The following is a 25,240-nucleotide window of genomic DNA, read 5'->3' as shown; positions in this document are numbered from 1 at the left end:
ATCTTAGATGTTTAAGATTTTATGGGAATGTGTAATTTATTTTTGGAATAATTATTGTACAGAATATTGTAATTACTTAATTGTATGTATTTTAATTTAGTTGTACCTACTTGTATGCCAAACGAACCTAATTTATGTATTAATTAACTTATTGTAAAACTGATCATAATGTAAGTAATGAAAATAAATGACAATTTAAATATCACACCTTTTTCTTTCGTAATCGAACAGGTACCTAGAAAATAATATAAACTCTTGTTATTACCCTACATAATATTATAAAGTAGTACTTTTTTCCTCAGTTGAGTTAAACGCTTAATTTAAAATAAATGTAGCTTAAATGTGGCTTACCCTATTTATGATTAAACTCAAAAGAAACACACATTTCAGCCATTGGCCAAGTATGAGGTAATTACAATAAGTTACACCAAGAGTTTAAAAGTGCTGAAATTAACGAACTGAGGCAAACATAATCATAGTTAACTTAATAATATTAAGGAATAACATAGCTCTTTTATAATACTGTTTAACTTTGCCAGAAAACTCACTCAGTTACACTTTAGTCTTTACTTAGTTTTTTTTTCTTAGTCTCGAGAATATTCTATTGTGTTTGCAATTTGTAATTGCTTTTCACCGGAGGGCGCCGGATTATGCAACGACGTGGACAATTTACATCAACTTCTAGGAAATAACCGTCAAGTGGCTTTTGTTAATATTGACAACACTTTCTCTGTGTAGAGCAATAACTGTTGTTGTTGCAATTATTTTGAAGCAGTTTAATTTGAATGATATTGGCAAAACTGTACTGGTTATTAGTACACTGCTGTTAGAAATAGGTGATAATTACGACGAGGCAGCTTCAAAATGTTTAGTAGCGACTATAGTGTATGGATAGGTACCTCATACCTTAATATATTTACGAAACTAGGCTAGACGTACGTTTTGTAATATATTATGGACTTGTTTATATCTAAATATTTTTAATTTACCTCGATATCTCGAGGTAAATTAAAAATATTTGTCCCGCTCTATTTTATATATTTCTTTTCTCTGTAATTTAACTTTTTATCTCTATAGAGCTGACGCCGAATAAGCAAAACTTCTTCTTATGTATTTTGTAGCGACTAAATCCGTAAGTGCTCAAAACTATGAACAATTTTCGTGTTAACTTGAAATACTAACCCCCATTATTTAGTAACTAGATGTCGCCCGCAACTCCGTTGCGCCATTCATTTATCGCGCAGAAACCTTATTTAAGGATAAAAAGTATCCTATATCTTTTCCTGGGACTTAAATTGTCTCCATACCAAACAGAAAAATTGGTTCAGCGGTTTGGGCCTGAAGATGTAGGTTTGTCTGTCTGTCTAGACTCTAGAGTCTAGAGTAACAAATAATAGTAGACAAACGAATAGACGCTTTGCTGTAATATTAGTATGGATCTGTGATAACTGATTATATTCCTTCGTGAATGACCATCCATCTATGACTAATTTAATTCGTAAGTTGTTCACATTACGAAGCCAAAATACATAGACCACTATAATAGACATTAGAGACCACTATTATTTCGTAATGATCCGGTTTCTCAAAAAGTTTTGGTATATTGTAAAATTACAATATTTCAAGAGTTTTACAAACAAACAAGGCCCTAAATGTTTTTGGCTAAATTCTTGAGCACTAACCGCGATTAAGTTTCAAGAATTTTTTGAGAAATTATGCGAAGTTGCTTAGCACAGATATTCCTCGGAGTTCGAGCCCATATAATCATTTTCTTCGAATATGTTCAAACTCCAATATCAAATCCTATTTTCATAGTGTCCCCGGGAGGTCACTCCGTATGCAACATTCACGAGAACCAAAACACAGACAATTACAAAAAAAAGGATTAAAATTGACAACTTTCTTGGACCATAACAATACAATATTGTGTGCCACTTATAAACTTTATTGATATGGGAATAAGGTCGAAAATACGCATACTTCTGAGCAGCTTAAAACAGCAGGAGCTTTCAATGAAGGCTTAAATGCTAAGCCTGTTGTAACAATTACGGGATTATAAGCCGTATTATTAATATTTCATATTTTACTGAGAATGTTGTTGATTGTGCATTTCGGACTTCGGAGAATGTCAGCCAAACATGAATATTAAAATGCTTTATTGTTCAAATTTTAATGCTACTTAACAATATTTTAGTACCTAACTACATTAACTGACTACATTGCTACAATTTCCATGACTTCATATTATATTTAAATGCGAAATAAAATCCCGCATCGAATATTTTTCCGCAGTAAAAAGTTATCTACGTCCTAACGTTACTTAGAACAGTAATCGCCAAACCAATTTCAAACCAATTTAACGGAATCAGTTACATCCTCTAATCAAATATAATGAATATCTCGATCGTATTTAAAGAGGATATTATGACAAAGCAAAGTGATACATAGTATTTTAAAAAGATAAAACCGACTTCAAATTTTATACGTGGGAGAGCCATGCTTCGGCACGAATGGGCCGGCTCGACCGGAGAAATACCACGTTCTCACAGAAAACCGGCGTGAAACAGCGCTAGCGCTGTGTTTCGCCGAGTGAGTGAGTTTACCGGAGGCCCAATCCCCTACCCTATTCCCTTCCCTACCCTCCCCTATTCCCTTCCCATCCCTACCCTCCCCTATTACCCTATTCCCTCTTAAAAGGTCGGCAACGCACCTGCAGCTCTTCTGATGCTGCGAGTGTCCATGGGCGACGGAAGTTGCTTTCCATCAGGTGACCCGTTTGCTCGTTTGCCCCCTTATTTCATTAAAAAAAAATCCTCTAATCAAATATAATGAATATCTCGATCGTATTTAAAGAGGATATTATGACAAAGCAAAGTGATAAATAGTATTTTAAAAAGATAAAACCGACTTCAAATTGTACGTAAATGAGAATTAAACTTCCCTATCTCCAAAACTACTGAACCGATTTGATGAAACTTGCACTATTCTCTAAGTTGAATAATACCTACTACAACAAAAAAGAATTTTACTTAAACCGGACTTATAGTTTCGGAGATATGTGAACACAAACATAGAAATATACATACATACATACTTTTGTATGTATGTATTAAAGTATCACCGCTGAAAGAATTAAATTTTGACCATTGTATTGATAAATTCATGACGTTCGCGTTTCTCAAGGCAAGCTGGCAAAAAAGTAAAATATTTCAGAACTTTCAAATCTTTTTCTATTATAGTGAGTGTGGCAAAGAGTTTAAGAGTACTTACATAATTATTAATTAATTGTTTAATACATAATTCCAAAGTATGAAAAAGTTTTACATAATACAGGCGCGGTCGCAGTCTGAAATTTTGGGGCGGGTCACTCACTAGTCACTAGTCACTACACTAATATATTTTTTTTATCTGCGCCCCCGGACGGTTCCGGGTTGACAGCTGTCTAATGGTCGCACGCATTGGTGGTTAGGGGATAGCTAGAAATTTCATTTTATTATTTGGCAAGATTTTGATATTTTCAATTTGACCTTAGATTTGGGGGGGTGGGGTCATGTCCCCTGTGACCCCCACCTTTGGACCGCGCCTGACATAATATCAACCTTTTTTGCCCATAGGGCGTGCCGAGTGCCGACTAAAAGTTGCACAAAAGGCGCGATACCAACCAAAAAAGCTGAAGCTTTATTTACTTTTTACGAGGGCTTTTTTTGTGCCGACAATAGACGGGTTTGTGTAGTATACTGCCCAGCCTCTACAAATAAATTTTTACTGCTATTATGTACAAATCAGTACGATGGAATTAAGCACATATTAAGTTATCTATTCTTGTATTTGATATACTTAATATTATATTTAGTGCCATATCTTAGAGTTCATAAAAAAATATGCGTTTCCGCTGTTTTCATGAGTTTAGATGATTTTTTAACTGTTATCAGGTCCCTGATTCTTGTATTTTAATTGATCTCAATTTTACTGGTATATCTACTATTCTGATTCATTTACCCGTTGTAAATGATTTAATCTCTAGAACAGTTATTAATAGGTATTTCTGAAATAAATAATCCGTATCTGAGCAAAACTATGGGTGGTGGTGCCCCACTGTGTTTTCAATTTGTCCCATATCTTGTCCGGAGTACGCGCCAGGGGATTAAACATTTCGCAAGAAACGCAACAATTAATGAATGCGCTTCTCAACCCTTTCAGAACCTCCCGAGGGAGACGGGAGTTGGAACGTTAAAGTTACATTTAAAAAATGTAGTCTGAGGAGATAATTTTTAACGTTACGCGTTTCACCTTTATAAAATTGATATAAACTATGCATTTACCTAAGTAAATGTTTACGACATACAAAAGATATTTAAAGTACTTATAACGAAACTAGAGGTTGTTTAATAAAACGGATCACCTGATGAGAAGACTGTATATTGCATAACTTTAATTCAAGTTACTATTTAACATTTAGTACTAGGTACAGCTAAATTGTAGTAGATGGTTGCAAACTGTCTTATTATACTTTACTAGGCAAATGAGTATTGAATTCGTACAATTATAGGAGCCAGACTGTCTAAGGCACTCCTTTGATAAGTTGTTTGTATAATTTATCGTGGGTGCCCAGGTACCATGAGTAGATATAGCATTTCAAATCTGCCCACTTTGAAATAAATGTAGTAAAGAATTGTAAATTGTTAAATTTGTTAACTGGAAGACTTCCTATAGTGCTAACTATAGGAAGTCTTCCAGTTAAAACAACTTAAAACATTGATGTACCTATTATAAACTTTTTTTAAATGTTTGTTGATTTTTTATTTTAAGGCAATATTATAAGACCAGAGTCTTACTTCATTAAAGTTACTTTATTCAACCTTTCCTAAAAGTTATCTAATGTATATGTTTCTCTGAAATTTAAAGAATTTTTAAGACTCCATTTCCTTCTGTTTAACTCCCGGTAAACAAGTTAAGCTTCTTCCAACCGAGGCTTATGCTTTTATTTTTGCTTCTAATCTTCTTAACTAAACCTCGTTCAAGCGAAAACTGAGACACCGTTAGTTCTATTGTCGGAAGAACCACCCACCTTACTTTATTCAAATTCTGGGGAAACTGTCGCCATTTTGTGACAATGGTTGCATAATCCCCATCCATCCGCAGTACCTGGAGACCCGCGTGTGCTCGTCGTAAAACAATCAAACACACAATCGCACAATACCCGCCTACTGGGTTTATTTTATGAGTTGTAAAACTTAGATTTTATGGTTCGTTCTAAATATCTAATGAGGTAATTAATTTTAGGCTCCTGGTTCTTGAAATATATTTGGGAAAAGTATGAACATCAAATTCTACAAAAAAATCTACTTTTGATTTTGAGGCTAAATCAGACAAGAATATTTTTATGTTTAGATCGTATTAGCAAAATAAACATTATATTATGTTTGTCTATGGAAAAACATTTGTTTTGGGAGAATCAAACTAAACTTAAATCTGAATTCTAGATTATACAATTATTGCTTACATTAAAAGTTTCATTTTCAATAGCTGCTGGAAACTAGACTAAGCGAGTTTTTGGACGTAAGTATAATGTTGGATGGAGTAGCAGGAGATCGGTTATCTTGGCGTTCATTGAGAGAGGCCTATGTCCAGCAGTGGACGACTATAGGCTGATATGATGATGATGTTGATAAAATGTAAACTACAGACAATTAAAGACTATTTAAAAAATTACTTATAATATACTCTTGATTTCCAATTTTGACAAACTTACTTAACAAGTTATAAGTAAATAATTTAATAATTATAATTTGAAAGTCAACCTGGAGTCGGGTTAGATTGTCCTACCAATATTATAAAGGCGAAAGTTTGTTTGTGGATGTGTGGATGTGTGGATGTATGGATGTTTGTTACTCTTTCACGTAAAAACTACTGAACGGATTTTAATGAAACTTTACAATAATATAGCTTATATATCGGAATAACACATAGGCTACAATTTTAACCGACTTTCAAAATGGGGGAGGTGTTATGTTCGTTTTCTTTTGTTCAACGATTACTCCGCCGTTTGTTAACCGATTTTCAAAATTTTTCCTTTGATATATAGTGTATAATCCCAATTTGGGTATTATATTCACAAAAGTGGTGATCTGGTGAAGGTTGCATAAGTAATCGAGGGAACTCCTCAAAATGTATATGGAAACATGTGGTGACTTCGGTTTCGTGAGAAGTATTCTAAGCATATGTTACCAACAAGTAAGATTTTGCACCGAGCTATACCTGGTATACCGTGGTTCGGAAGGTGCTGAGCGAACTCCTGATTCTTTATAGATACAAGTTTGGGAGTTTCGGCGTTGTTTTAAGAACGGAAAGCATATGCTACTATGCAAATTACATTTATCATCATCATCACTACCATATTATACCATACATCGTCCCATGGTTATGACTTATGAGCCTATAATGACCCTGTTATTGGTACTTTTAATAGTCTTTTAGATCGAGACTCGAGTTTGTCAAACGATAATTGAAAAAAATCTATACTTAATATTATAAACCTGAAGAGTATGTTTGCTTGAACGCGCTAATCTCAGGAACTACTGGTCCAATTACTTATTAATAACTCCGAACTTATTTCAGTGTTAGATAGCTAATTTATCGAGTAAGACTATAGACTATAATATATTATCACGCTAAGACTAGTACGACCGAAGAAACTCATGAAAATGTGGAAAAAACGGGGGAAATATTAGAAATTACGAACTACTGGAGCAATTTTTATGGCAATATTTGGCACAGATATAGAGTAAACTAAGTGTAGGGACATAAGAGCTATTTTTATGGGAAAATGTACAGTTTCCGTAAAATTCCTAATTTACTCGGGCGAAGCCGCGCGGGACATCTAGTATAAGTATAAATTTTCATAAAGTTGATAGAAACAAGAAATGAAATTCTTAAAAATTATTCTAATATACATCGAACAAACAATATTACATTATCCATGATTTATTACCCCGTACCCCGTTATGGCTACCTGCTCCCTGCCCACCCTTCCCGTAAGCCCCGCCCATTTTTAGAAGGGTTGGGGACACTGCCCCGTCTATACTGTACCGTTGTCACCACATTTACAGTTCACCTTGCGAACCGTCAACAAGTTGCTCAACTTTCAAGCATAAAGTATCGAGGTCCGTTTGATTGACTGGCATCATAAGTTATCAACAATCTTTCGCGATTTAAATAGTGTCGAAGTTCAGTGGTTTGAGCTAGTGCAACTAACGAGATGTTTCTGTGGACCCCGTACGCTGAGCAGCCCCTGGACTTGAGCAAGGCGAAGGGTTCCTTCTCCCCGCCGGTCTACCAGCCCTACGAGGAACTCCGAGTCAAGAAGGAGTTCCAACCGGCTTCCCCGCCGCAGCTGTCCCCACCCAGCTCCGTCAACCTCGATACCGGGTTCATCACTGAGGATCCGGAGTATCAGGAGTTCGAGAGAGATGCTCTACAATCTATGGCCCAGAATAACGGCGGATCCCTGGTCAATAACAACCCCAGGATGAGACGAGAGATCCACTCCATGCAGGCGGCGGACGAGGAGTACAGACAGCAGAGACAGAGGAACAATATGGCGGCGAAAAGAAGCCGAGACAGAAGGAAAATCAGGGAGGTGAGACTCGCGATCCAGGTCGCGTATCTCACGAAGAAGATCAGAGAGATCAAAGAGAGACTGGCAGAGAGAAGCGGCCAGGAGCCCTACTGTAGGTACGGATCGATTTGAAAGCCAGGAGTGACGCTTGTGGCAATATCTGGCGCGGAAGGCTGAAGGTGGATTGGGAGAGGAGGAGTCCCGAATGACGTGTGAGAATCTACTGTCAAATCGGAAAGTAGCTTAGTTTTACTTGCAGTGACTGTATAGTTTGGAGAGATAAACTATGTAATAGTTTTTATGTTCTATTAAATTAATAAAAGTAAAAAAATTGTGTATGTTATCATAATATTTTCTTGGCTATTGCATATTTTTTTCCAATTAATTGTAAAGTAATGTAACATGTACTTTACAATTAATTGATATTATGATATTATTAATTTTTGTAAATACATCATATAAATTAAATAATTTATGAGATATTGTATTTTTATTTCACTTGAGTAGTAATAAATCTGTTGCATTTAAATAATGATTGAATTTGATACAGTTTTAATAATATTTTTCCTCATCCCATCATCATTTTCCAGTAGAATTTATGTAGTAAGAACTTAGATAATACAAATTTAAATTCTAATTTCATTATTTTATGTTACTGCTGGTTTTTTATTGTGCACTTTGAGGTCATAAAACTACCCTGTGTCCCTTCGCGGACAAAGCATAACCGTGCCAAAATTTGTCTCAACCGATATAACAGTGAAGTGAAAAGCAGCCAGACGGACAGATAAGCTTTCGCATAAATAGGTTAATATTAATATTAGGTACTCATAAACTGAAATTCCTAATTACTTTATAGTTTATCCTACTGATAAAGTGAAATTCCTAATTCCTTGGTACGGCCGTAGCACGCCGTAGTTTCGTAGCCGGGGCGTAGCGGCGTAGGCCGTAGCAGAGTCTACGTTGTAGCGACTCAATAATGATTATTTACAGTGCTCCCAAAGTGATAATGCGCATAGAAATTTTCGTAATTTTTCGGCAACGGTCGTATTTCCCGAGCGTCGGAAAACGTCGCTGCAAGCGCTGTTTTAAACTTAACTTTAAAAATAACACCGCTTTGCGGCGACGTAGAGGCGCCTGACTTCCCGGTGAGTTAGCGACAGCGGCCAGCCACCGGCTATATGATATTTACTTCTATTTCCTTTGAACAAGGTGCAAAATGCAAGTTTCATAGATTCGGGTGTTTTCGTGATTACGACAATTATTGTTTGTGCGTTTTAAGATGATATCCAGGGTGACACTTCTCATATTCCTTGCTACGGGTTTTTAAAAAAAAAACAAAAAAAATCAAAATGTAATAAATTATATTCCATCTACAAAAACAAATGTTTCCTAAAATTGTAAATGAATAAACATGAAAAGTTGCTAAATGCTCACTTATTAATATAAAATTATAAATTTTAACTGTGAAAATTATTGTTACGAAAATATTTGGCAACTCAAGCCGGGGGTCGCGGGTTCGAATCCCGCCGATGGAACAAAAAGATTTTCAATGTTCCTGGGTCATGGATGTGTATTAAATATGTGTATCTTAAGAGGATTCCACACCGCCCTTTTTTCCATACAAACGTTGTCCCCTGTTTCCTCCCTGGATAATGCTAGTAGAGTTATAATTTTTTTCCTGAATATCTACGGCTACTAATACAATGTCCCTATGTTTTCTTTTTTTTCATAATTTAATTATTAAATAAGATATGAACGTTCAAAAACCCAAAAAAATGGCCAGATTTTCCACTGTGTTCAAACGTCCAGAAAACAGATTTGGCTAGATTATACAAAAAAAAACAAAACATAGGAACACAGCTCAAGCCTTTTTTTAATCTTTAATGAAAAAAATACTTAAATCGGTTAAGTTTTGGAGAAGGAATCAGGGGACAACGAATCGTTGATTTTCTGGATTTTCTGCAGTTGTCTCTATCGCGTTCTGCGGTATAGGCTTGACGTAAGGGAGACAGCTATAGATATTACACGTACTTTTTTTTCATTTCTCTAGCCGCTGTTGTATCCTCTTAATATATATATATTTCTTGTGTGCGTGTGTATGTGACTGAACTCCTCCTAAACGACTGGACCAATTTTGATGAAATTTTTTGTGTGTGTTCGTGGAGATTCGAGAATGGTTTAGATTTACAGTTTGGTCTACTGGAAAATGTTTGTCAATTAATTTCTTATTTATAAGGAGTTGTTGATTTTGGAATGTTTTACATTAGATCCGGCGGACGGCGCTATCATCGCATTCAATATTATTCTATTTCAATTTTAGTTTGTCCTGACAGATGGTGCTACGATTAATTTGAAAAAAATTTTGTTATTCAATTCATGTGCTGATTAAAATATTAAATAAATAACACATAGGCTACAATTTTAACCGACTTTCAAAATGGGGGAGGTGTTATGTTCGTTTTCTTATATTCAACGATTACTCCGCCGTTTTTTAACCGATTTTCAAAATTTTTCTTTTGGTATATAGGGTATCATCCCAATTTGGTATTATATTCAGAAAAGTGGTGATCTGATGAAGGATCCATAAGTAATCGAGGGAACTCCTCAAAACTTATAGGGAAACATATGGTGACTTCGGTTTCGTGAGAAGTATTCTAAGCATATGCTACCAACAAGTAAGATTTTGCACCGAGATATACCTGGTATACCGTGGTTCGGAAGGTGCTGAGAGAATTCCTGATTCTTTATAGATACAAGTTTGGGAGTTTCGGCGTTGTTTTAAGAACAGAAAGCATATGCTACTATGCAAATTACATTCTTCATCATCATCATCATCATCATCACTACCATATTATACCATTTCATAGTCTTTTAGATCGAGACTCGAGTTTGTCAAGCGATAATTAAAAAAAATCTATATCTACCTAATATTATAAACCTGAAGAGTATGTTTGCTTGAACGCGTCAATCTCAGAAACTACAGGTCCGATTTAAAAACTTATCTCAGTGTTAGATAGATCATTTATCGAGGAAGACTCATCATTTATCGAGAAGGTTATATTATATTATATTATTACTCTAAGACTAATAAGTACGACAGAAGAAACTTAGGAAAATGTGGGAAAAACGGGGGAAATATTTTTTATGGGAAAATGTACCTACGGATTCTGTAAAATTCTAATTTACGCGGGCGAAGCCGCGCGGGCCATCTAGTGATACAATAAAAATCTTAAACATATGTATAGTATAAATAAAAGTATTAAATATATTTCCGTTGTCTGGTACCTGTAACACAAGTCCTTCAGGTACTTAAAACGGGGCCAGACTGACGTGGTGTGAAGCGTCCATAGATATTATTATTATTATTATAATATTATAATTTCGATTGCAATTCCTTTAGGAAGTAATTCGATATTTTTAAATTATCGATTAATTTTCTTAGGTAACTTGCCTACTATTGTCAATTATAATGTGTCACCCATATCATCTTTTAACGCACAAACTATAGACAAGATTTCCATGCGCATTAATAATATTTGGGAGTACTGTACGTCATTTTTTCACATAAGTACTTAATTATTTTATTATTTCCGTAGTAAAATGATGTTAATTACTATGAATAATTTAAATACACTAATCAGTAATCACGTTTAATTTTAATCGAATATTAATTATTAATCCTTTTTTCGAGACGCGCGGGAACATCTTTCGACTGATGAGATATTCTACTCTAAATTATTATATAAAGTTTTGTTCTTTAATGAATCAGATCTTATTTCTCACAATTAAATCTTAATCAACAGCTGGTACTTATCAAAGTGGTACTTAATACTTAAATCAACGAAATAAAATGTTTTAGTCAAAACCACTTATATTGTAAGAAAGCTAGAAACTGAAGTCTAAATAACCCTGTCATTGTATTCCATATTCCCATGGGATCAGATGAGGACGAATTGGCATTAGAATGATATTGTATAAGTTGTCAATGTCTGCCGGAACCCTTTGGCCGGACAATTGCGGACCACAGGGCGAGCGGCCAACGTACAATATGGCGGTGGACGAGCCGGCCAACATGCAAGATGGCGCGGACGCTCGCTCGGCCGGGCCGCGACAATCGCGCGTCCGATTATGACGTCTGTGTGAGCACTAATTGTGCTGTCCGCGGCCGCCGTGACATATGCTGCAATGTCCATTAACCATCGCTAAACTCTCAAAAGGATCAGAAAAACAGTTATTATATCCGGGACGGATTACGCCGCCCGTGCGCTTGGGCAGACATTTTTATGACAATTTGAATTTCGAGTTTTACTTTTTTTAAAAGGGCCTTTCCACACGACGTATTTTTTGCGCACTGATGACGCGCGTTTCTGATGCGCTCGTCTTCTGCGTGTTTTCATCGCGTCTTGGCAGATATAAAGCTTAAAAAATATATGTGTCGGCTTCCTTCCGTTTGCTGAGCGTTCAACTTGCGTTTGTATCGATACGAACGCGTAAAAAACGTCCTGTGGACGGGCCCTAAGTGCTCCTACACAAAACTGCGAATTCGCATCGCATCACATCGTAATGTCATTTTTTGTATGAGTTTTGTCGCAGATATTTGCGATGCGATGTGAATTTGCAGTTTTGTCTAGGAACCCTTAGTGTTCTAACGGCAGCAAACTTTAATTAAAGTTCCCTCAGTTGCATTTGCAGCTTCATAGATAGCCCCTCAAATTGAGAAGGGTTGCTGCCTCACTGGCCAACCCTAAAACTTCCTTCTTATAACCTAACTTGCCTACAAACATGCAACATTCTGTAGTTTTTCCCCGAAAATATATTATCATTATTTATAAGACTAGATAGTTGTAATTACCTAATACAAAAGCATTATCATTAATAATAGGTTACAAGGTATTTCGTAACTTAAATTTTTTGTTAGTATTATCTTCGATGTCCGAGTACTACGAAAGAGTCTTGGCACTTATCGGAGATAAGGCAGGTAACAGTAAACAACACTCGGTTTACCGTTAAACACATATTTAAATAGTTTAAATATGAGGAGTTACCTTCCTAATATTTCGCGACAATATTGACTCAAGCGGTTTTACAGTTTTTGTTTAGACTCGTGAACGTGTTATTCAACACTTTATGTGTTAAATAACGGTGTATTTTTATTAAGTTTTTAGTGAAATTGCATTCTTGAATTCGAACAACCAATTATATAAATCTAAAAGTATATAGTATTTGAGAATTACAATTTTTTTAAAGAATTACATTAGAAGATATATGTAATTGATTGTACCGTTGGTTCTTGGTGGAAATGCATGTTGAACACTAATAAAACAATATTTGCGTGCACTTTTTCCACTATATTAAGAAATTATTAACAAATTACTTGATACCTGAAGATGATTAATTTCGAAACCGGTCGTGTAATTTGTTAATAATTTCTTAATATAGTGGAAAAAGTGCACGCAAATATTGTTTTATTAGTGTTTACATTAGAAGAGCCATGTCACGAAGCCACTAAAGGCTCTGTTTCCCGCCGTTTTTTTTAATATGATTGTATTCGTATTTTAAGTAGCTTTTCAATTTCAACAGTTAAGTTGGTAAACGTAGCAGTACAAAACTTTATAGTTTTGCGCATAAAACATATTAAGTATTATTATTTTCCGAACACCATGTATAAGACCAATAAACTCAGTACATACTCGTACGTGTTGAGAGGGTTTCTGCTAGGGCGGCACCCTCGCGCAACCCTCGTGAGTCGTGACGCTCCCTGCAGATGCAACTGACAACTTCAGCACTATCAACCCCTTACTCATTACTCCTTACTCCAATTTAACTCTCTAAATACTAAGCCAATCATAATTTCGAATAAAAACTCAAGAAATTATACTATGTATTAAGTTGCTATAGACTGTACTCACTCTGCGCTGAGTGCTGATTACGACATATTTTACAGAATAGTAAGACTACATACAGATAGTCCAATTTGGTGACGCTTGTAACAAAAATTCATTACCAAAAATTTCAAAACTTTTATGAAAAATTGTTCAACTAATAATGGCTTACCTTGAATAAATTATTATGTTTGCTACAGGTTCATATAGTAAAATCTTTGTTGTTATGTAAGTACATATTATTATGTACGTACATAAGTGGTAAGGGTCCCGTGTATTGTATTGCACAAGGGTGCGACTGGGCGCGGCTTGCGCAAGGGCAGCTGACTACGGAGTACAGACCAATCACAGTACACAATACACTACTTGTTTCAAACCCACTATACCAGAGGTTCCCAATCTTTTTCAGCCTGCGGTGCGGTTACACGTAACAATATTTTGTCACGGCGCCTTACTTTACCTATTACAAAAAGGTACATCAATAAACACATTTAATGATTGTAGTTTGGTTAAACAGGTAGAAAGGAACAAATATTTAATCATCTACATGATTTACATAATGATTTATATTATAATTTTATTTTATAATATTTGTGGTTTGGATTAAATGACCAGGGCGCCGCGGAGCACAGTTTGGGAACCCCTGCACTATACACCTACGTAATGCCATATTATAATTATTGTGCAACGAGTACATTAAACAGTTGATGAAATTGTAAAGCAAGAAACATACTTTATTGGCTCTACATATTATGCGAATATTGCTACAGCTGATAATGTAAAGACGACTCAGAAGGTGTACAATCAATTTCATTACTAAAAGCGAGTGTGTACAAACTTTTCACGGCCGTGTATGTGTAAGAATATAGCAGTTACGTTATTTCCTATAAAAAATGTTCAAGACAAAACAATAATATTGTGGTATTAGGTTTGCGGCTCATTGCGGATTACGTCGTGGTCAACATCTGCCGGGGTAATCTAACAATATAATAATATCTCCAATAACAACATGAGTTTCGTCTTAACGGTCCCGTAATATGAGACCATTGTTTTTTGACAGCATCAATATTCTAGCGATTGATGCAAGAGGCAGCAATCACCATTGAAAGCCCCTGTGCCTTTGCTATCATTGGAGGGCTACGCCATAACGCCCATAACAATATAAAAAAAAGATAAAACTGAAAAGGGTATTGTTTTGGGGGTGGAGTTTGTGGTGGTTTGGTTTGGTTCTTTGGTTGTTCTGATGGTTTAGTTTATGGTTAACACACGCGTGGTTGGTAGATTTAAAAGATGCAAAACGGGTTAAATTATTTATTCACTATTTACTACACGAGTTTCACTGGTCAATTATATTATGGTTTAATTATGGTAAATGGTAATGGTTACGAGCTGTCAAGGCAGCGACTCGGACGGGTGGGCCGATTGGTTGACAACTCGGCAACTACTCGACAACTGCGCTCGCAATATGCGAAAGCGATTATTATAATATAAAAATGCTGATCTGTTCGATGTACCTCGAACATACTCCCGCGCCTGAGATGAAAGGAAAGTAAACGTTAAAGCTTAGACAACTCGTAAACCATAATCTTACATTATAAGCAGTTACATAACAAGGTAACTGCTAACATACAAGAAAAATAAAACAAAAGTTAAAAGTACAATGGTAAAAAATAATAAATTGTAAAAAATATTAGAAATGGTAAAAAATATTTAAAAAAAAAAGGTAAAATAACAGAAGTATTTAAGTAATTTAAAACTAAAACAATGCACAAAGATTATGCAAAAAAGCCTAATGATAAAAACAACAAAAGTTTGAGCATTAATATTATGCACAATGATTATGGAAAAATCTAAACTAAAGAGTCCTCAAAACTAACTCGCTTTTTACGAATTGGTGACGTTTGCATGTCCCTTTTGCCCGCACTAGCACTTGGACACCGTCTAGCAAAATGCTGTAATCGCACTCCAACACTACTATCACTTTCATAAGATTTTAAATCATCAACATTAAGTTGACGGAACACTTCACTGTACACTGGGCCTGGTAGCACTGGTGGTGACGGACTAGTGCCCGTTTGATGACTCGAACCCTCCTCGCGGCGACGGGAAGGCGCGACAGCCGCCTGCGCACAACACCGGCGGCGTCTCCAACACCAGACCACGGTGGCAACTAGTGCTATGGTCAGCAGCACATAGCTGGTAGAGTAGTGATGAATGTCGTGCGACGATATGTCATCGACTTCCGCTTTGCTCATCTTTAAGTCTTTGATTTGGTCTCCGAGAATGGTCAGGGACGTATTGAGTTGCTGGTTATCTGGTGAATCCTGAGCATCCGATACTTTCAAGTTCACGATATGGTTAATTTGGTCCAACTCTGGTATGGTAATAACTGGTGAATATCTCAGCTGATTAGATTGTTGTCGCAGGGAATACAGTGTAAAATCTTTTCCCTTAACGATGCAATTCTGAGCCATGCTAATGACCCCGGAGTGACTCAGCTGTTTGACGGTAACCCGATCGTCACATATGATTTTAATTCTGTTCGAGGTACATCGAACAGATCAGCATTTTTATATTATAATAATCGCTTTCGCATATTGCGAGCGCAGTTGTCGAGTAGTTGCCGAGTTGTCAACCAATCGGCCCACCCGTCCGAGTCGCTGCCTTGACAGCTCGTAACCATTACCATTTACCATAATTAAACCATAATATAATTGACCAGTGAAACTCGTGTAGTAAATAGTGAATAAATAATTTAACCCGTTTTGCATCTTTTAAATCTACCAACCACGCGTGTGTTAACCATAAACTAAACCATCAGAACAACCAAAGAACCAAACCAAACCACCACAAACTCCACCCCCAAAACAATACCCTTTTCATGGTCCTTCGAGTAGAGTTAGGTTCGGGACGCGATTTACTGGACCATTAGGTATTTCGTGTTTTCGGGAACTAATAAAAAACCAGTGACCAGTGACCATAAGTGACCTGTACATCAGATCGGGTGCCGGTGAGAGTACTGCAGTACCTGTGTAAGGAGATACTCAGGTGAGATCGAACCATATTTTATTTTCTATTAGTTTGACTGACCAAAAACAGCTATCGAAATGGAGAAGTTGTACGCTAACCAAATTGAATTAAGTGAATATCTATCTAAATTTTTGACTAACTTTAAGAAAGATGGAGCTGAGCGAAAAACCATTGATTATTGTAAACGAAAGTTGAACACGTTAGAAGAGTATTGGGTGGAGTTTGAGCGTAACCATAGGAAGCTCTCGGAGTATGCTATTCTTGACCATGTGTATTTTACCAGTAATTGTTTCGAAACAACGGAGGAAATTTATTTAACCACCAAGGATTTGATAAACAAAACCCTTGACCAGTTGGTAGGCAGACAGAAAGTAGGTAGGGCGCAACAGCAGGTTCTTCAAGGGGGACGTACTCCAACCGCACCAGAAAGGAGTCAACCAGGCACATCCTCTTCTGAAGTTGCATATCGGTCATCAGGCGGCTTCAGCAAGCTGGATGAATTAATTAAGAAACAAACCATTAATTTTAAGGCGTTTATGCATACAGTTGGGGCGATAGAGGTAGAACGATTAGAGAATAGGTGGGAGTTTGAAGACACTCTAAAGTCTCTTCAGGCTCGGTGGGCTACCATAGACAGTTTACATTGGCAGATCGAGGGAGAATGTGATGAGGAAGACGGGTGGTACCAGACGGAGTTTAGTAGACATGAGAAAATTTATTTAGATTTAAAGAAAACCATAAATACTAAAATGTGGTCGGTATCCCATCGAGAAAAATCGACGCCACAAATGGATATCCCAGTATTCAGTGGCAATTACCACCATTGGGTCTCTTTCAAAGATCTTTTCAGTGAGGCCATCCACAAAAATCCTTCTTTGAGTAGCGCGCAGAAGATGCAGTTTTTAAAGAGTAGGGTGACGGGAGATGCCGAGCGACTCATACACCATCTTCAGATCAGCTCGGATAACTATGAAGTATGTTGGGATATACTAAACCATCGGTACGGCAATACGAGACTAATATTTACGTCTCACATCAACACCTTGCTAGGCTTGCCCAATATACAACACCAATCCTCAGCCATGATTAAAAAATTACATGATGTCACCAAAGAGAGTTTACACGCTATACAAAATTTAGGAGTAGATATCACCACATGGGACCCACTTCTGGTACATCTGTTAGGTCAAAAATTAGATAGTGAGTCTTTTTCCGAATATATAGAGTCCATAAAGAATCCTCGAGAGCTACCGATTTTAAAAGATTTTTTGTCGTTTTTAGAGTGCAAATTTACAGCCTTGGAAGCTTCTCGTCGTAAACAAGAGCCTTTAGGCCAACCAAAATTAAATACTTCATATAATCCTCCGCGTCATAATTTATCATCGAACTATAAAAAACCATTTAACTCAAACAATAACCATAGTTCATTAACCAGATACAATGCAAGTAACATGAAACCGAACCTGAATACTTGCCACGCGTCGCGAACAATAACCTGCATATTGTGTAATGCTGACCACGGATTATGGCAATGCAATAATTTTCTGCAAATGACCAGCGAACAAAAATTGAAAACAATTAACCAGTATAACTTATGTTGCAACTGCCTTACGAACCATAATAATAAAGTCTGTTTTTCGAGTAAACGATGCCGCAAGTGTCTAGGTGCTCATAATACTTTAATGCATGAGGCGTTCGTAAAACCGAAACCTTTTGTCATGTCACCAAGAGGAAATAGGTATGCCAATAAATTACCTTCTACCGAGCACGTTCCAACTTCTAGCCACGTGTCCGGGGATGATATATCAGAGATTTTACTTGCTACAGCCGTCGTCCGTGTCATAGGGGTGGACGGTTCACAACATACCATGAGAGCTTTGATCGATCAAGGCTCTCAAATTTCTTTAGTAAATGAGCATACAGCTCAAACTTTAGGTCTTAAGAGAAATCAATGTAGGGGTAAAATATTTGGAGTAGGAGAAAAGGAAAACCAGTGTAAGGGGACGATGGATATTGAGGTTCAATCTATGTATAGTGACTTTTCCGTGAAAACGAAAGTTTTTATAATGAATAATTTAGTTAAAAGCTTACCAAATAAAACCTTTTCTAAACCATTGTGGTCACACATAAATAATATTAATTTAGCGGATCCTAAGTTTAATGAGAGTCGACCAATAGATTTACTGTTAGGAGCGGATTTATATAGTAGGATTATTTTAGGAGGTATATTGAGAGGGGATAGCGATGACCAGCCTATAGCCCAGCAGACGCAGTTCGGGTGGCTGCTCTGTGGGTCTATGACACCATATTATTCGTGTAATATCGTCATACATGACACTGATGACTTACGTAGGTTTTGGGAGACAGAGGATATTAACCAGCCAGCAGAGATGTCGATTGAAGATAATGAGTGTTTAAAATATTTTTTGTCGACTACCAAAAGACTCGAGGGCGGAAGGTATGAGGTTAGGTTACCATTTAAACCAGAGGCCAAAAACCAGTTGGGTGCTACGAAACCAACAGCTCTGGCGCAATTTTGTGGTTTGGAAAGGAAGCTGGAGAACAATAGTGAGCTTAAAGTTAAATACCAGCAATTTATGAGAGAATATTTAGATTTAAACCATATGATTATTGCCCCCTCCGCTTCCGCACTTGACTGTTATTTACCTCATCATGCCGTCACCAAAGTAGGGACCAAAGCAGATAAGTTTAGGGTTGTTTTTAACGCTTCCGCGAAGTCATCAACGGGTGTAACACTTAACGATATTATGTATACCGGGCCTAAATTGCATCAGGACTTACAACAATTAATTTTAAAATGGAGACAGTATCCGTATGCTTACACAGCGGATATCGAAAAAATGTTCCGACAGATTATAGTACATAAAGATGACCAAGCTTATCAAAAAATTGTATGGCGCGTTTCCCCGGATTTACCAATTCAGTCATTTCAATTAACTACTGTAACTTACGGTACTAAACCAGCTCCGTTTCTCGCTATGATGTGTTTGAAACAGTTAGCAAAGGACGAGCAGCATAATTTTCCCGAAGCAACTAAAGCACTAGAAAATAACTTTTACTGTGACGATTATTGTGGAGGTAGTTTTTCGATAGAGGAGGCGTTGTCACTTAAGTCTAATTTAATTAAGTTACTCAAATCAGGTGGTTTTAATTTGCGTAAATGGATGTCGAATGAACCACGGTTGTTGTTAGATAAGTTAGAGACAGGAGATACCAGTCAACATACGTTTGAATTTAAACAACCAGAATCTGCTAAAACTTTAGGCCTAGGTTGGGACCCTCATAAAGACCATTTTGTATTTTCAAAGTTACAATTTGATTTGGGGCCGAAAACCAAAAGATCATTGTTGTCAGATATATCAAAATTGTTTGATCCCTTAGGGTGGCTTACACCATTAAGTACTAGTTTAAAATTATTATTTAGAGATGTATATTTATCAAAAATCGAGTGGGATGAGCCTTTACCAGAACTAATAAAATCTAAATGGGAAACTCTGAGGGATGATTTAAATACCATTAATACTATTGAGACAAAAAGATGGCTAGGAATAGAAAAAAGGGGTCAGACTATCCAACTGCATGGCTTTTGTGACGCGTCGGATAAGGCCTATGCATGCGTGATATATTGTAGGATTAACCATAATAACCAAAACCATATTACTTTAGTCGCGGCTAAGAGTAGGCTCGCATCCGTATGTAAAACCATATCCACACCCCGGTTAGAGTTAATGGGTGCTGTCTTGTTGTCAAATTTACTTAAAAAGGCCTTAGAATGTTTACCAGATTATAATGTTCAAGTATACTGCTGGATTGACTCTACAGCAGTCCTAGGTTGGTTGCAAGGCGACCCAGCCCGGTGGAAGCCGTTTGTGGCTAATCGTGTTAAATTAATTACAGCTATAGTACCATCGACCAATTGGCATTACGTAAAAACTAAGGAAAATGCAGCAGATTGTGCTAGTCGTGGTTTGACAACAAAACAGCTGATCAATCATGAGCTATGGTGGCGGGGTCCGTCGTGGCTGTCATCATTTAATAAGGATAATACCAATAAAAATATTACTTATGAAACTAACTTAGAATTAAAGACCTCATTTTTAAAGCAAGCTAATGTAGTAATTATAAACCAAAATAATGAAACTATATCTAATATAATAACTTACTTATTAAATAAATTTAGTTCTATAAATAAAATAATACGTATATTATCGTGGATATTAAGAATTCCTACTTACAGGAAATCGGTTCATCAACCCTATCTCACGTTACATGAGTTACGTCGCGCGAAAACGCTGATCGTCAAATGTGTGCAACAATCGGTATTTAGTGACGACATAGAATATTTAAATAAATACAGTAAAGTGCACTGTAAAAGTAAACTTTTAAATTTGAACCCTATTATTGACGAAAATGGTATTTTACGCGTAGGAGGTAGGTTACGTAACGCACAAATCAACCAAAATATGAAGTATCCCATTATTCTTCCCCATAACCATCGTTTAACCACTTTATTAATTCAAGAGGCCCACCAGTTAACTTTTCACGGTGGAGCCAGGCTTACGCTAGCACACTTAAGGCTTAATTACTGGATAATAGGTGGATATAGGGCAACCAAACAGTGTACCAGACAGTGCGTTACATGTAGGAAACGGGAACCATTGAAACAATGTCAACTTATGGGAGATTTACCTGAGGCGAGAGTGAATCCCGAATATGCTTTTTACCATTGTGGCTTAGATTATACGGGGTTCGTAGATGTGAAGGCCAGTAGAGGGCGAGGAATAAAAACCTATAAGGGTTACATAGCTATATTTATTTGTATGGTGACCAAGGCAGTTCATATAGAAATTGTCTCCGACCTGACCAGTTCAGCTTTCTTAGCGGCTCTTCAACGAATGTCGGCCAGAAGAGGTAGCCCACGCCATCTATACAGCGATAACGGAACCAATTTCGTCGGCGCTAATAGGATGTTACAGGAGGAGTTCGAGCATCTTTTACAAATATACAACAGCAGTAACTTCTTGTCTGACATCGCTGAAATGGGCATCGAATGGCATTTTATAGCGCCTTCCTGGCCAAATGCTGGTGGCCTTTGGGAGAGAGCCGTCCGAAGTCTCAAATACCCTTTACAAAAACCGACTTCAAAATTGTACGTAATAATTGAGAATTAAATCACTACTTATCTCACAAACTAATGAACCAATTTCGATGAAACTTGCAAGGTGAACGAGACCTATACTAGTGCAATAAAAAAATAAAATAAGTACTTAAACCTGTAGTTCCAAAGATGTTGTGCAAACACAAACATAAAAAATACATACCTACATAATATTATACACTTTTGAAATTTAGCACATTTGTTCAGACGACTAACAGAAATCAGAGTATATTACGAGGACCGTTCTGCAAATATTACATACATAATATACGGGTCGAAGACTGATGCAAGAGGCACTATGGAGAGCCCCTGCAGCCTTTGCTATCAGCACCAAATCCGTACCATTGGAGGGCTACGCTTCGGGTCGAAAAGGGCTCATGACGTGACATAAGATGATATTAAGACACACAGCGCAGTAATTGGTTACGTTACTGCCTTTGCTTTGTATTTTGCTTTGTATTGTATGTCCTGGGTTCTTTTTATTATATTATTTTCTTTTATTACTAAAACACCATACCTGTGTCCCAGCTTTTATTAACGAAACGAATAAAGTATGCGGTGGGAGTGGTGATTGGTGGGACAACGAGACAACATAGAACGAGAAACTGTGATGGATGGCACAAGGTGTGTGGGATTGCAAAATGAGAATATTGCTGTTGAAATACAGTTAAACTTGTGTATAATACATGCCCAGTTTTTGTTGGTAAATTGGTCCCTTGATTGACTCGCTCACTCACTCACAGGTTTTTCTAATAAAAGCGCTTAGATAGAAAAACGAGAACTTAGAATTACTGACGATCTCTTTTTTCTATATACATGGCTTTACTAAGTACAGAAAGTGTGCTATAGTTTTGCGTCTGCCCATAACTTCCGTTTGAAAAACCGAAAACGTGATGAAATTGTATGAAATCATTGATCACTCACATCTGCAAGACTTATTCGTTTTCAACTAATGTAATGGTTCGACCATTGTATAGCTAATGGTCAGTGACTAACAAGAACCGCTAATAGTGGTCGCGAGTGTTGACTAATATGCTGGATATTATCATTAGTCATAGCTGCATCTTTTCCAGCGGACGACAATGGACATCGGACAGTTTCCCGTGTGCCATTTTGCAATGTGCCATTTTAGTCACTGGACACTCTCAAGGGATTGAATATGCATCTGCGTGTGGTGTGGTCTAAGGCACGAGGGTTTGTGAGTTTAATGCTGGTGCCTGGTAGAACGTGGGAATATAATGTTTTCGTAGGTTCGGGCTTTTTAAGGTTTCCTGTGTAAAGTTATTTCTATAATAACTAATATTTATTATCTTAAATACAAACGGCCTTATGAATATGCTCCAAGACCTAGATTTGATGACAAAATATTATTATTTATTATGTCATAGTTTCCTGAAAGGCAGGGCATTGGTCATCTTGGCGTTCATTGAGAGAGGCTTATGTCCAGCAGTGGACGAATATAAGCTGAGTTTTCTGAAAATTTATTTAATTTCAAAACTGCGGTTTACAATCAAACCCCTATATTTGTATTGAAAGACGGGTTTTCTCTATGGTAGAGTTTTCGTAGCGCCCAAGGTAGGTTTCTGCTAACGCAGGAAAGTCAAGGCGGAAGCAGAGGAAAATGAATGACCATTGACCACTCATTCTCGTAGCTAACTGCTAATCTGTAAGTCGTTATGTTATGTTACTAGCATCTATTTTGCTGAGGCGCTTGTTGTGAGTTGTGACTTGTGACAACGACTTGCAGATGCTGTGATTCTTGTGAATGAACAGTAGGCCAAAATAATTCCCTACTTACTAAATTCACTGTGAGGTCGCTTGGTAGAGAGTAGAGACTTAAGTTGAAACATACAAACTAAGTACATATGTCTTTTATGAAGTCGCTTCTACAGACTACTAAGGAATACAATACGCTTCCGCTTGTATCTAGGACCACAAATATCCCGTGTGTTTTTGTCCAACCTGCCGTTTTTGCGGATTATGCGCGTCTAATGGTGGGCATTGTGGCCGGCATTGTTGCGCAGGCGCACAACGGGCAAGGGTTGGCGGCCATTGTGATGACGTCACGCGCTGTCACTGTCACACGCACATAACTGCACAATATTATTCGCACGTAATCCTACAGAACGTTTAAAGTTTTCTTACCTCTAGCGGGACCCTTAAGCCGAGAATATAAGGTTCGAAATTGGAGGAAAAACTTCGTATGCTGTGTACTTCTTGCAGTGTGCACTTCCCAGAAGATGTAGTTATTATAACTTGTCATTTTTTGTCATAGAATGTATTTCTGTAGCTTATTTGCGGGTTGGGAGCTCATTCAGTGGTCTGTTTGGATGGCTTTTCAATGGAAAAAAATCTTTTCGTATAATCCTAATACAATTCCATTTTTCAAAGATTGTCAATTTCATATCAAGAAAATGATTCTTTTTTCATGTACCAAACCAATCCATACTAATATTATAAATGCGAAAGTGTGTCTGTCTGTCTGTCTGTCTGTTACCTCTTCACGCTCAAACCGATGAACCGATTTTGCTGAAATTTGGCATGGAGATACTTTGATGCTCGGGAAAGGACATAGGATATTTTTATCCCGGAAAACGTACGGTTCCTGCGTGATAAACGAATTTTGGCACAACGGAGTTGCGGGCGTCATCTAGTAAGTATACTAAGACTAGCTTTTGCCCGCGGCTTCGCTCGCGTTAAGGCGAGCACTTACCTCAATTCCAAAACGATAACCTTGCACTGTGCACACAAGAAGTCATGTAAACATCGCAATAAGATTCATTTTAGCTTAGCATAAAATTGCCATGTGTTTTTTAAATATCATTGGAAATAAATATTAATAAACATAATTGTTCGGTTCAGACCTTTTTAATATAGATTCATTAACAATTTATTCAAATAAAATATATGTTATGCTAGTTAATAGGTACTTATATTTCGATGATAAAGATTTTTGTCGGAGGTAAGATTGTAAATTAATGAAAGCTAAATGAAGCCAAAGGATTACGTTTTATTAAAATGCTTATGATTTAAACCCTTTTAGAGTATATTGTGCTTTATATCTCATATGTTTTACATTTCGTTATTATATTATTTCAACTAGGTAAACCGGGGGTCAATAAATAATAAAATGGGGTTTGTCAAGTAGCAGTTTGGAAATTAGCAGCGCTGAAAGACCAATTTTTTTCACTTTTGTATGGGGAAACTCGTGACCCTGGGGCGCTTGCCCATACAATAGTGAAAAAAAATTTGGTCTTTCAGCGCTGCTACTTTCAGAGTGAACTCTCTACAAGGTACACATACGCACCCTAAAGTATTTCACTTAGTTTTGTTACAACCTGTATAACAATTAACACCTAAGTACATATTTTATCCCTGTAAAGTGTATCCTGTTTTATCGCTCTTTTCTATACTTAAATTAGACTAAGTAGGTACGTAGTACGTACATATAACTTATAACATAGAATATTTATATATTGATATTGAATGATGCGTATAGTGAATAGTCTGAACTTTGAAGTGAAAGTGTAA

General features: G+C 36.8%; 1 protein-coding gene across 1 annotated transcript; it reads left to right on the top strand.

Moving 5' to 3' along the window:
• Positions 1–7,258: 7,258 nt before the first annotated feature.
• Positions 7,259–7,750, top strand: LOC121734988 (thyrotroph embryonic factor-like). The gene has a single exon (XM_042125656.1). It carries the CDS (start codon positions 7,259–7,261, stop codon positions 7,748–7,750), a length of 492 nt encoding a protein of 163 aa, XP_041981590.1.
• The last annotated feature ends 17,490 nt before the right edge of the window (positions 7,751–25,240 follow it).

Source organism: Aricia agestis, chromosome 16 (genome assembly GCF_905147365.1).
Source record: "Aricia agestis chromosome 16, ilAriAges1.1, whole genome shotgun sequence".
NCBI lineage: Eukaryota > Metazoa > Arthropoda > Insecta > Lepidoptera > Lycaenidae > Aricia > Aricia agestis.
This window is presented reverse-complemented; position numbering and strand designations above follow the sequence as displayed.

What these genes read in the sequence shown, in the direction of transcription:
- LOC121734988 (XM_042125656.1), top strand. Translation starts at nt 7,259, where the DNA reads ATGTTTCTGTGGACCCCGTACGCTGAGCAGCCCCTGGACTTGAGCAAG.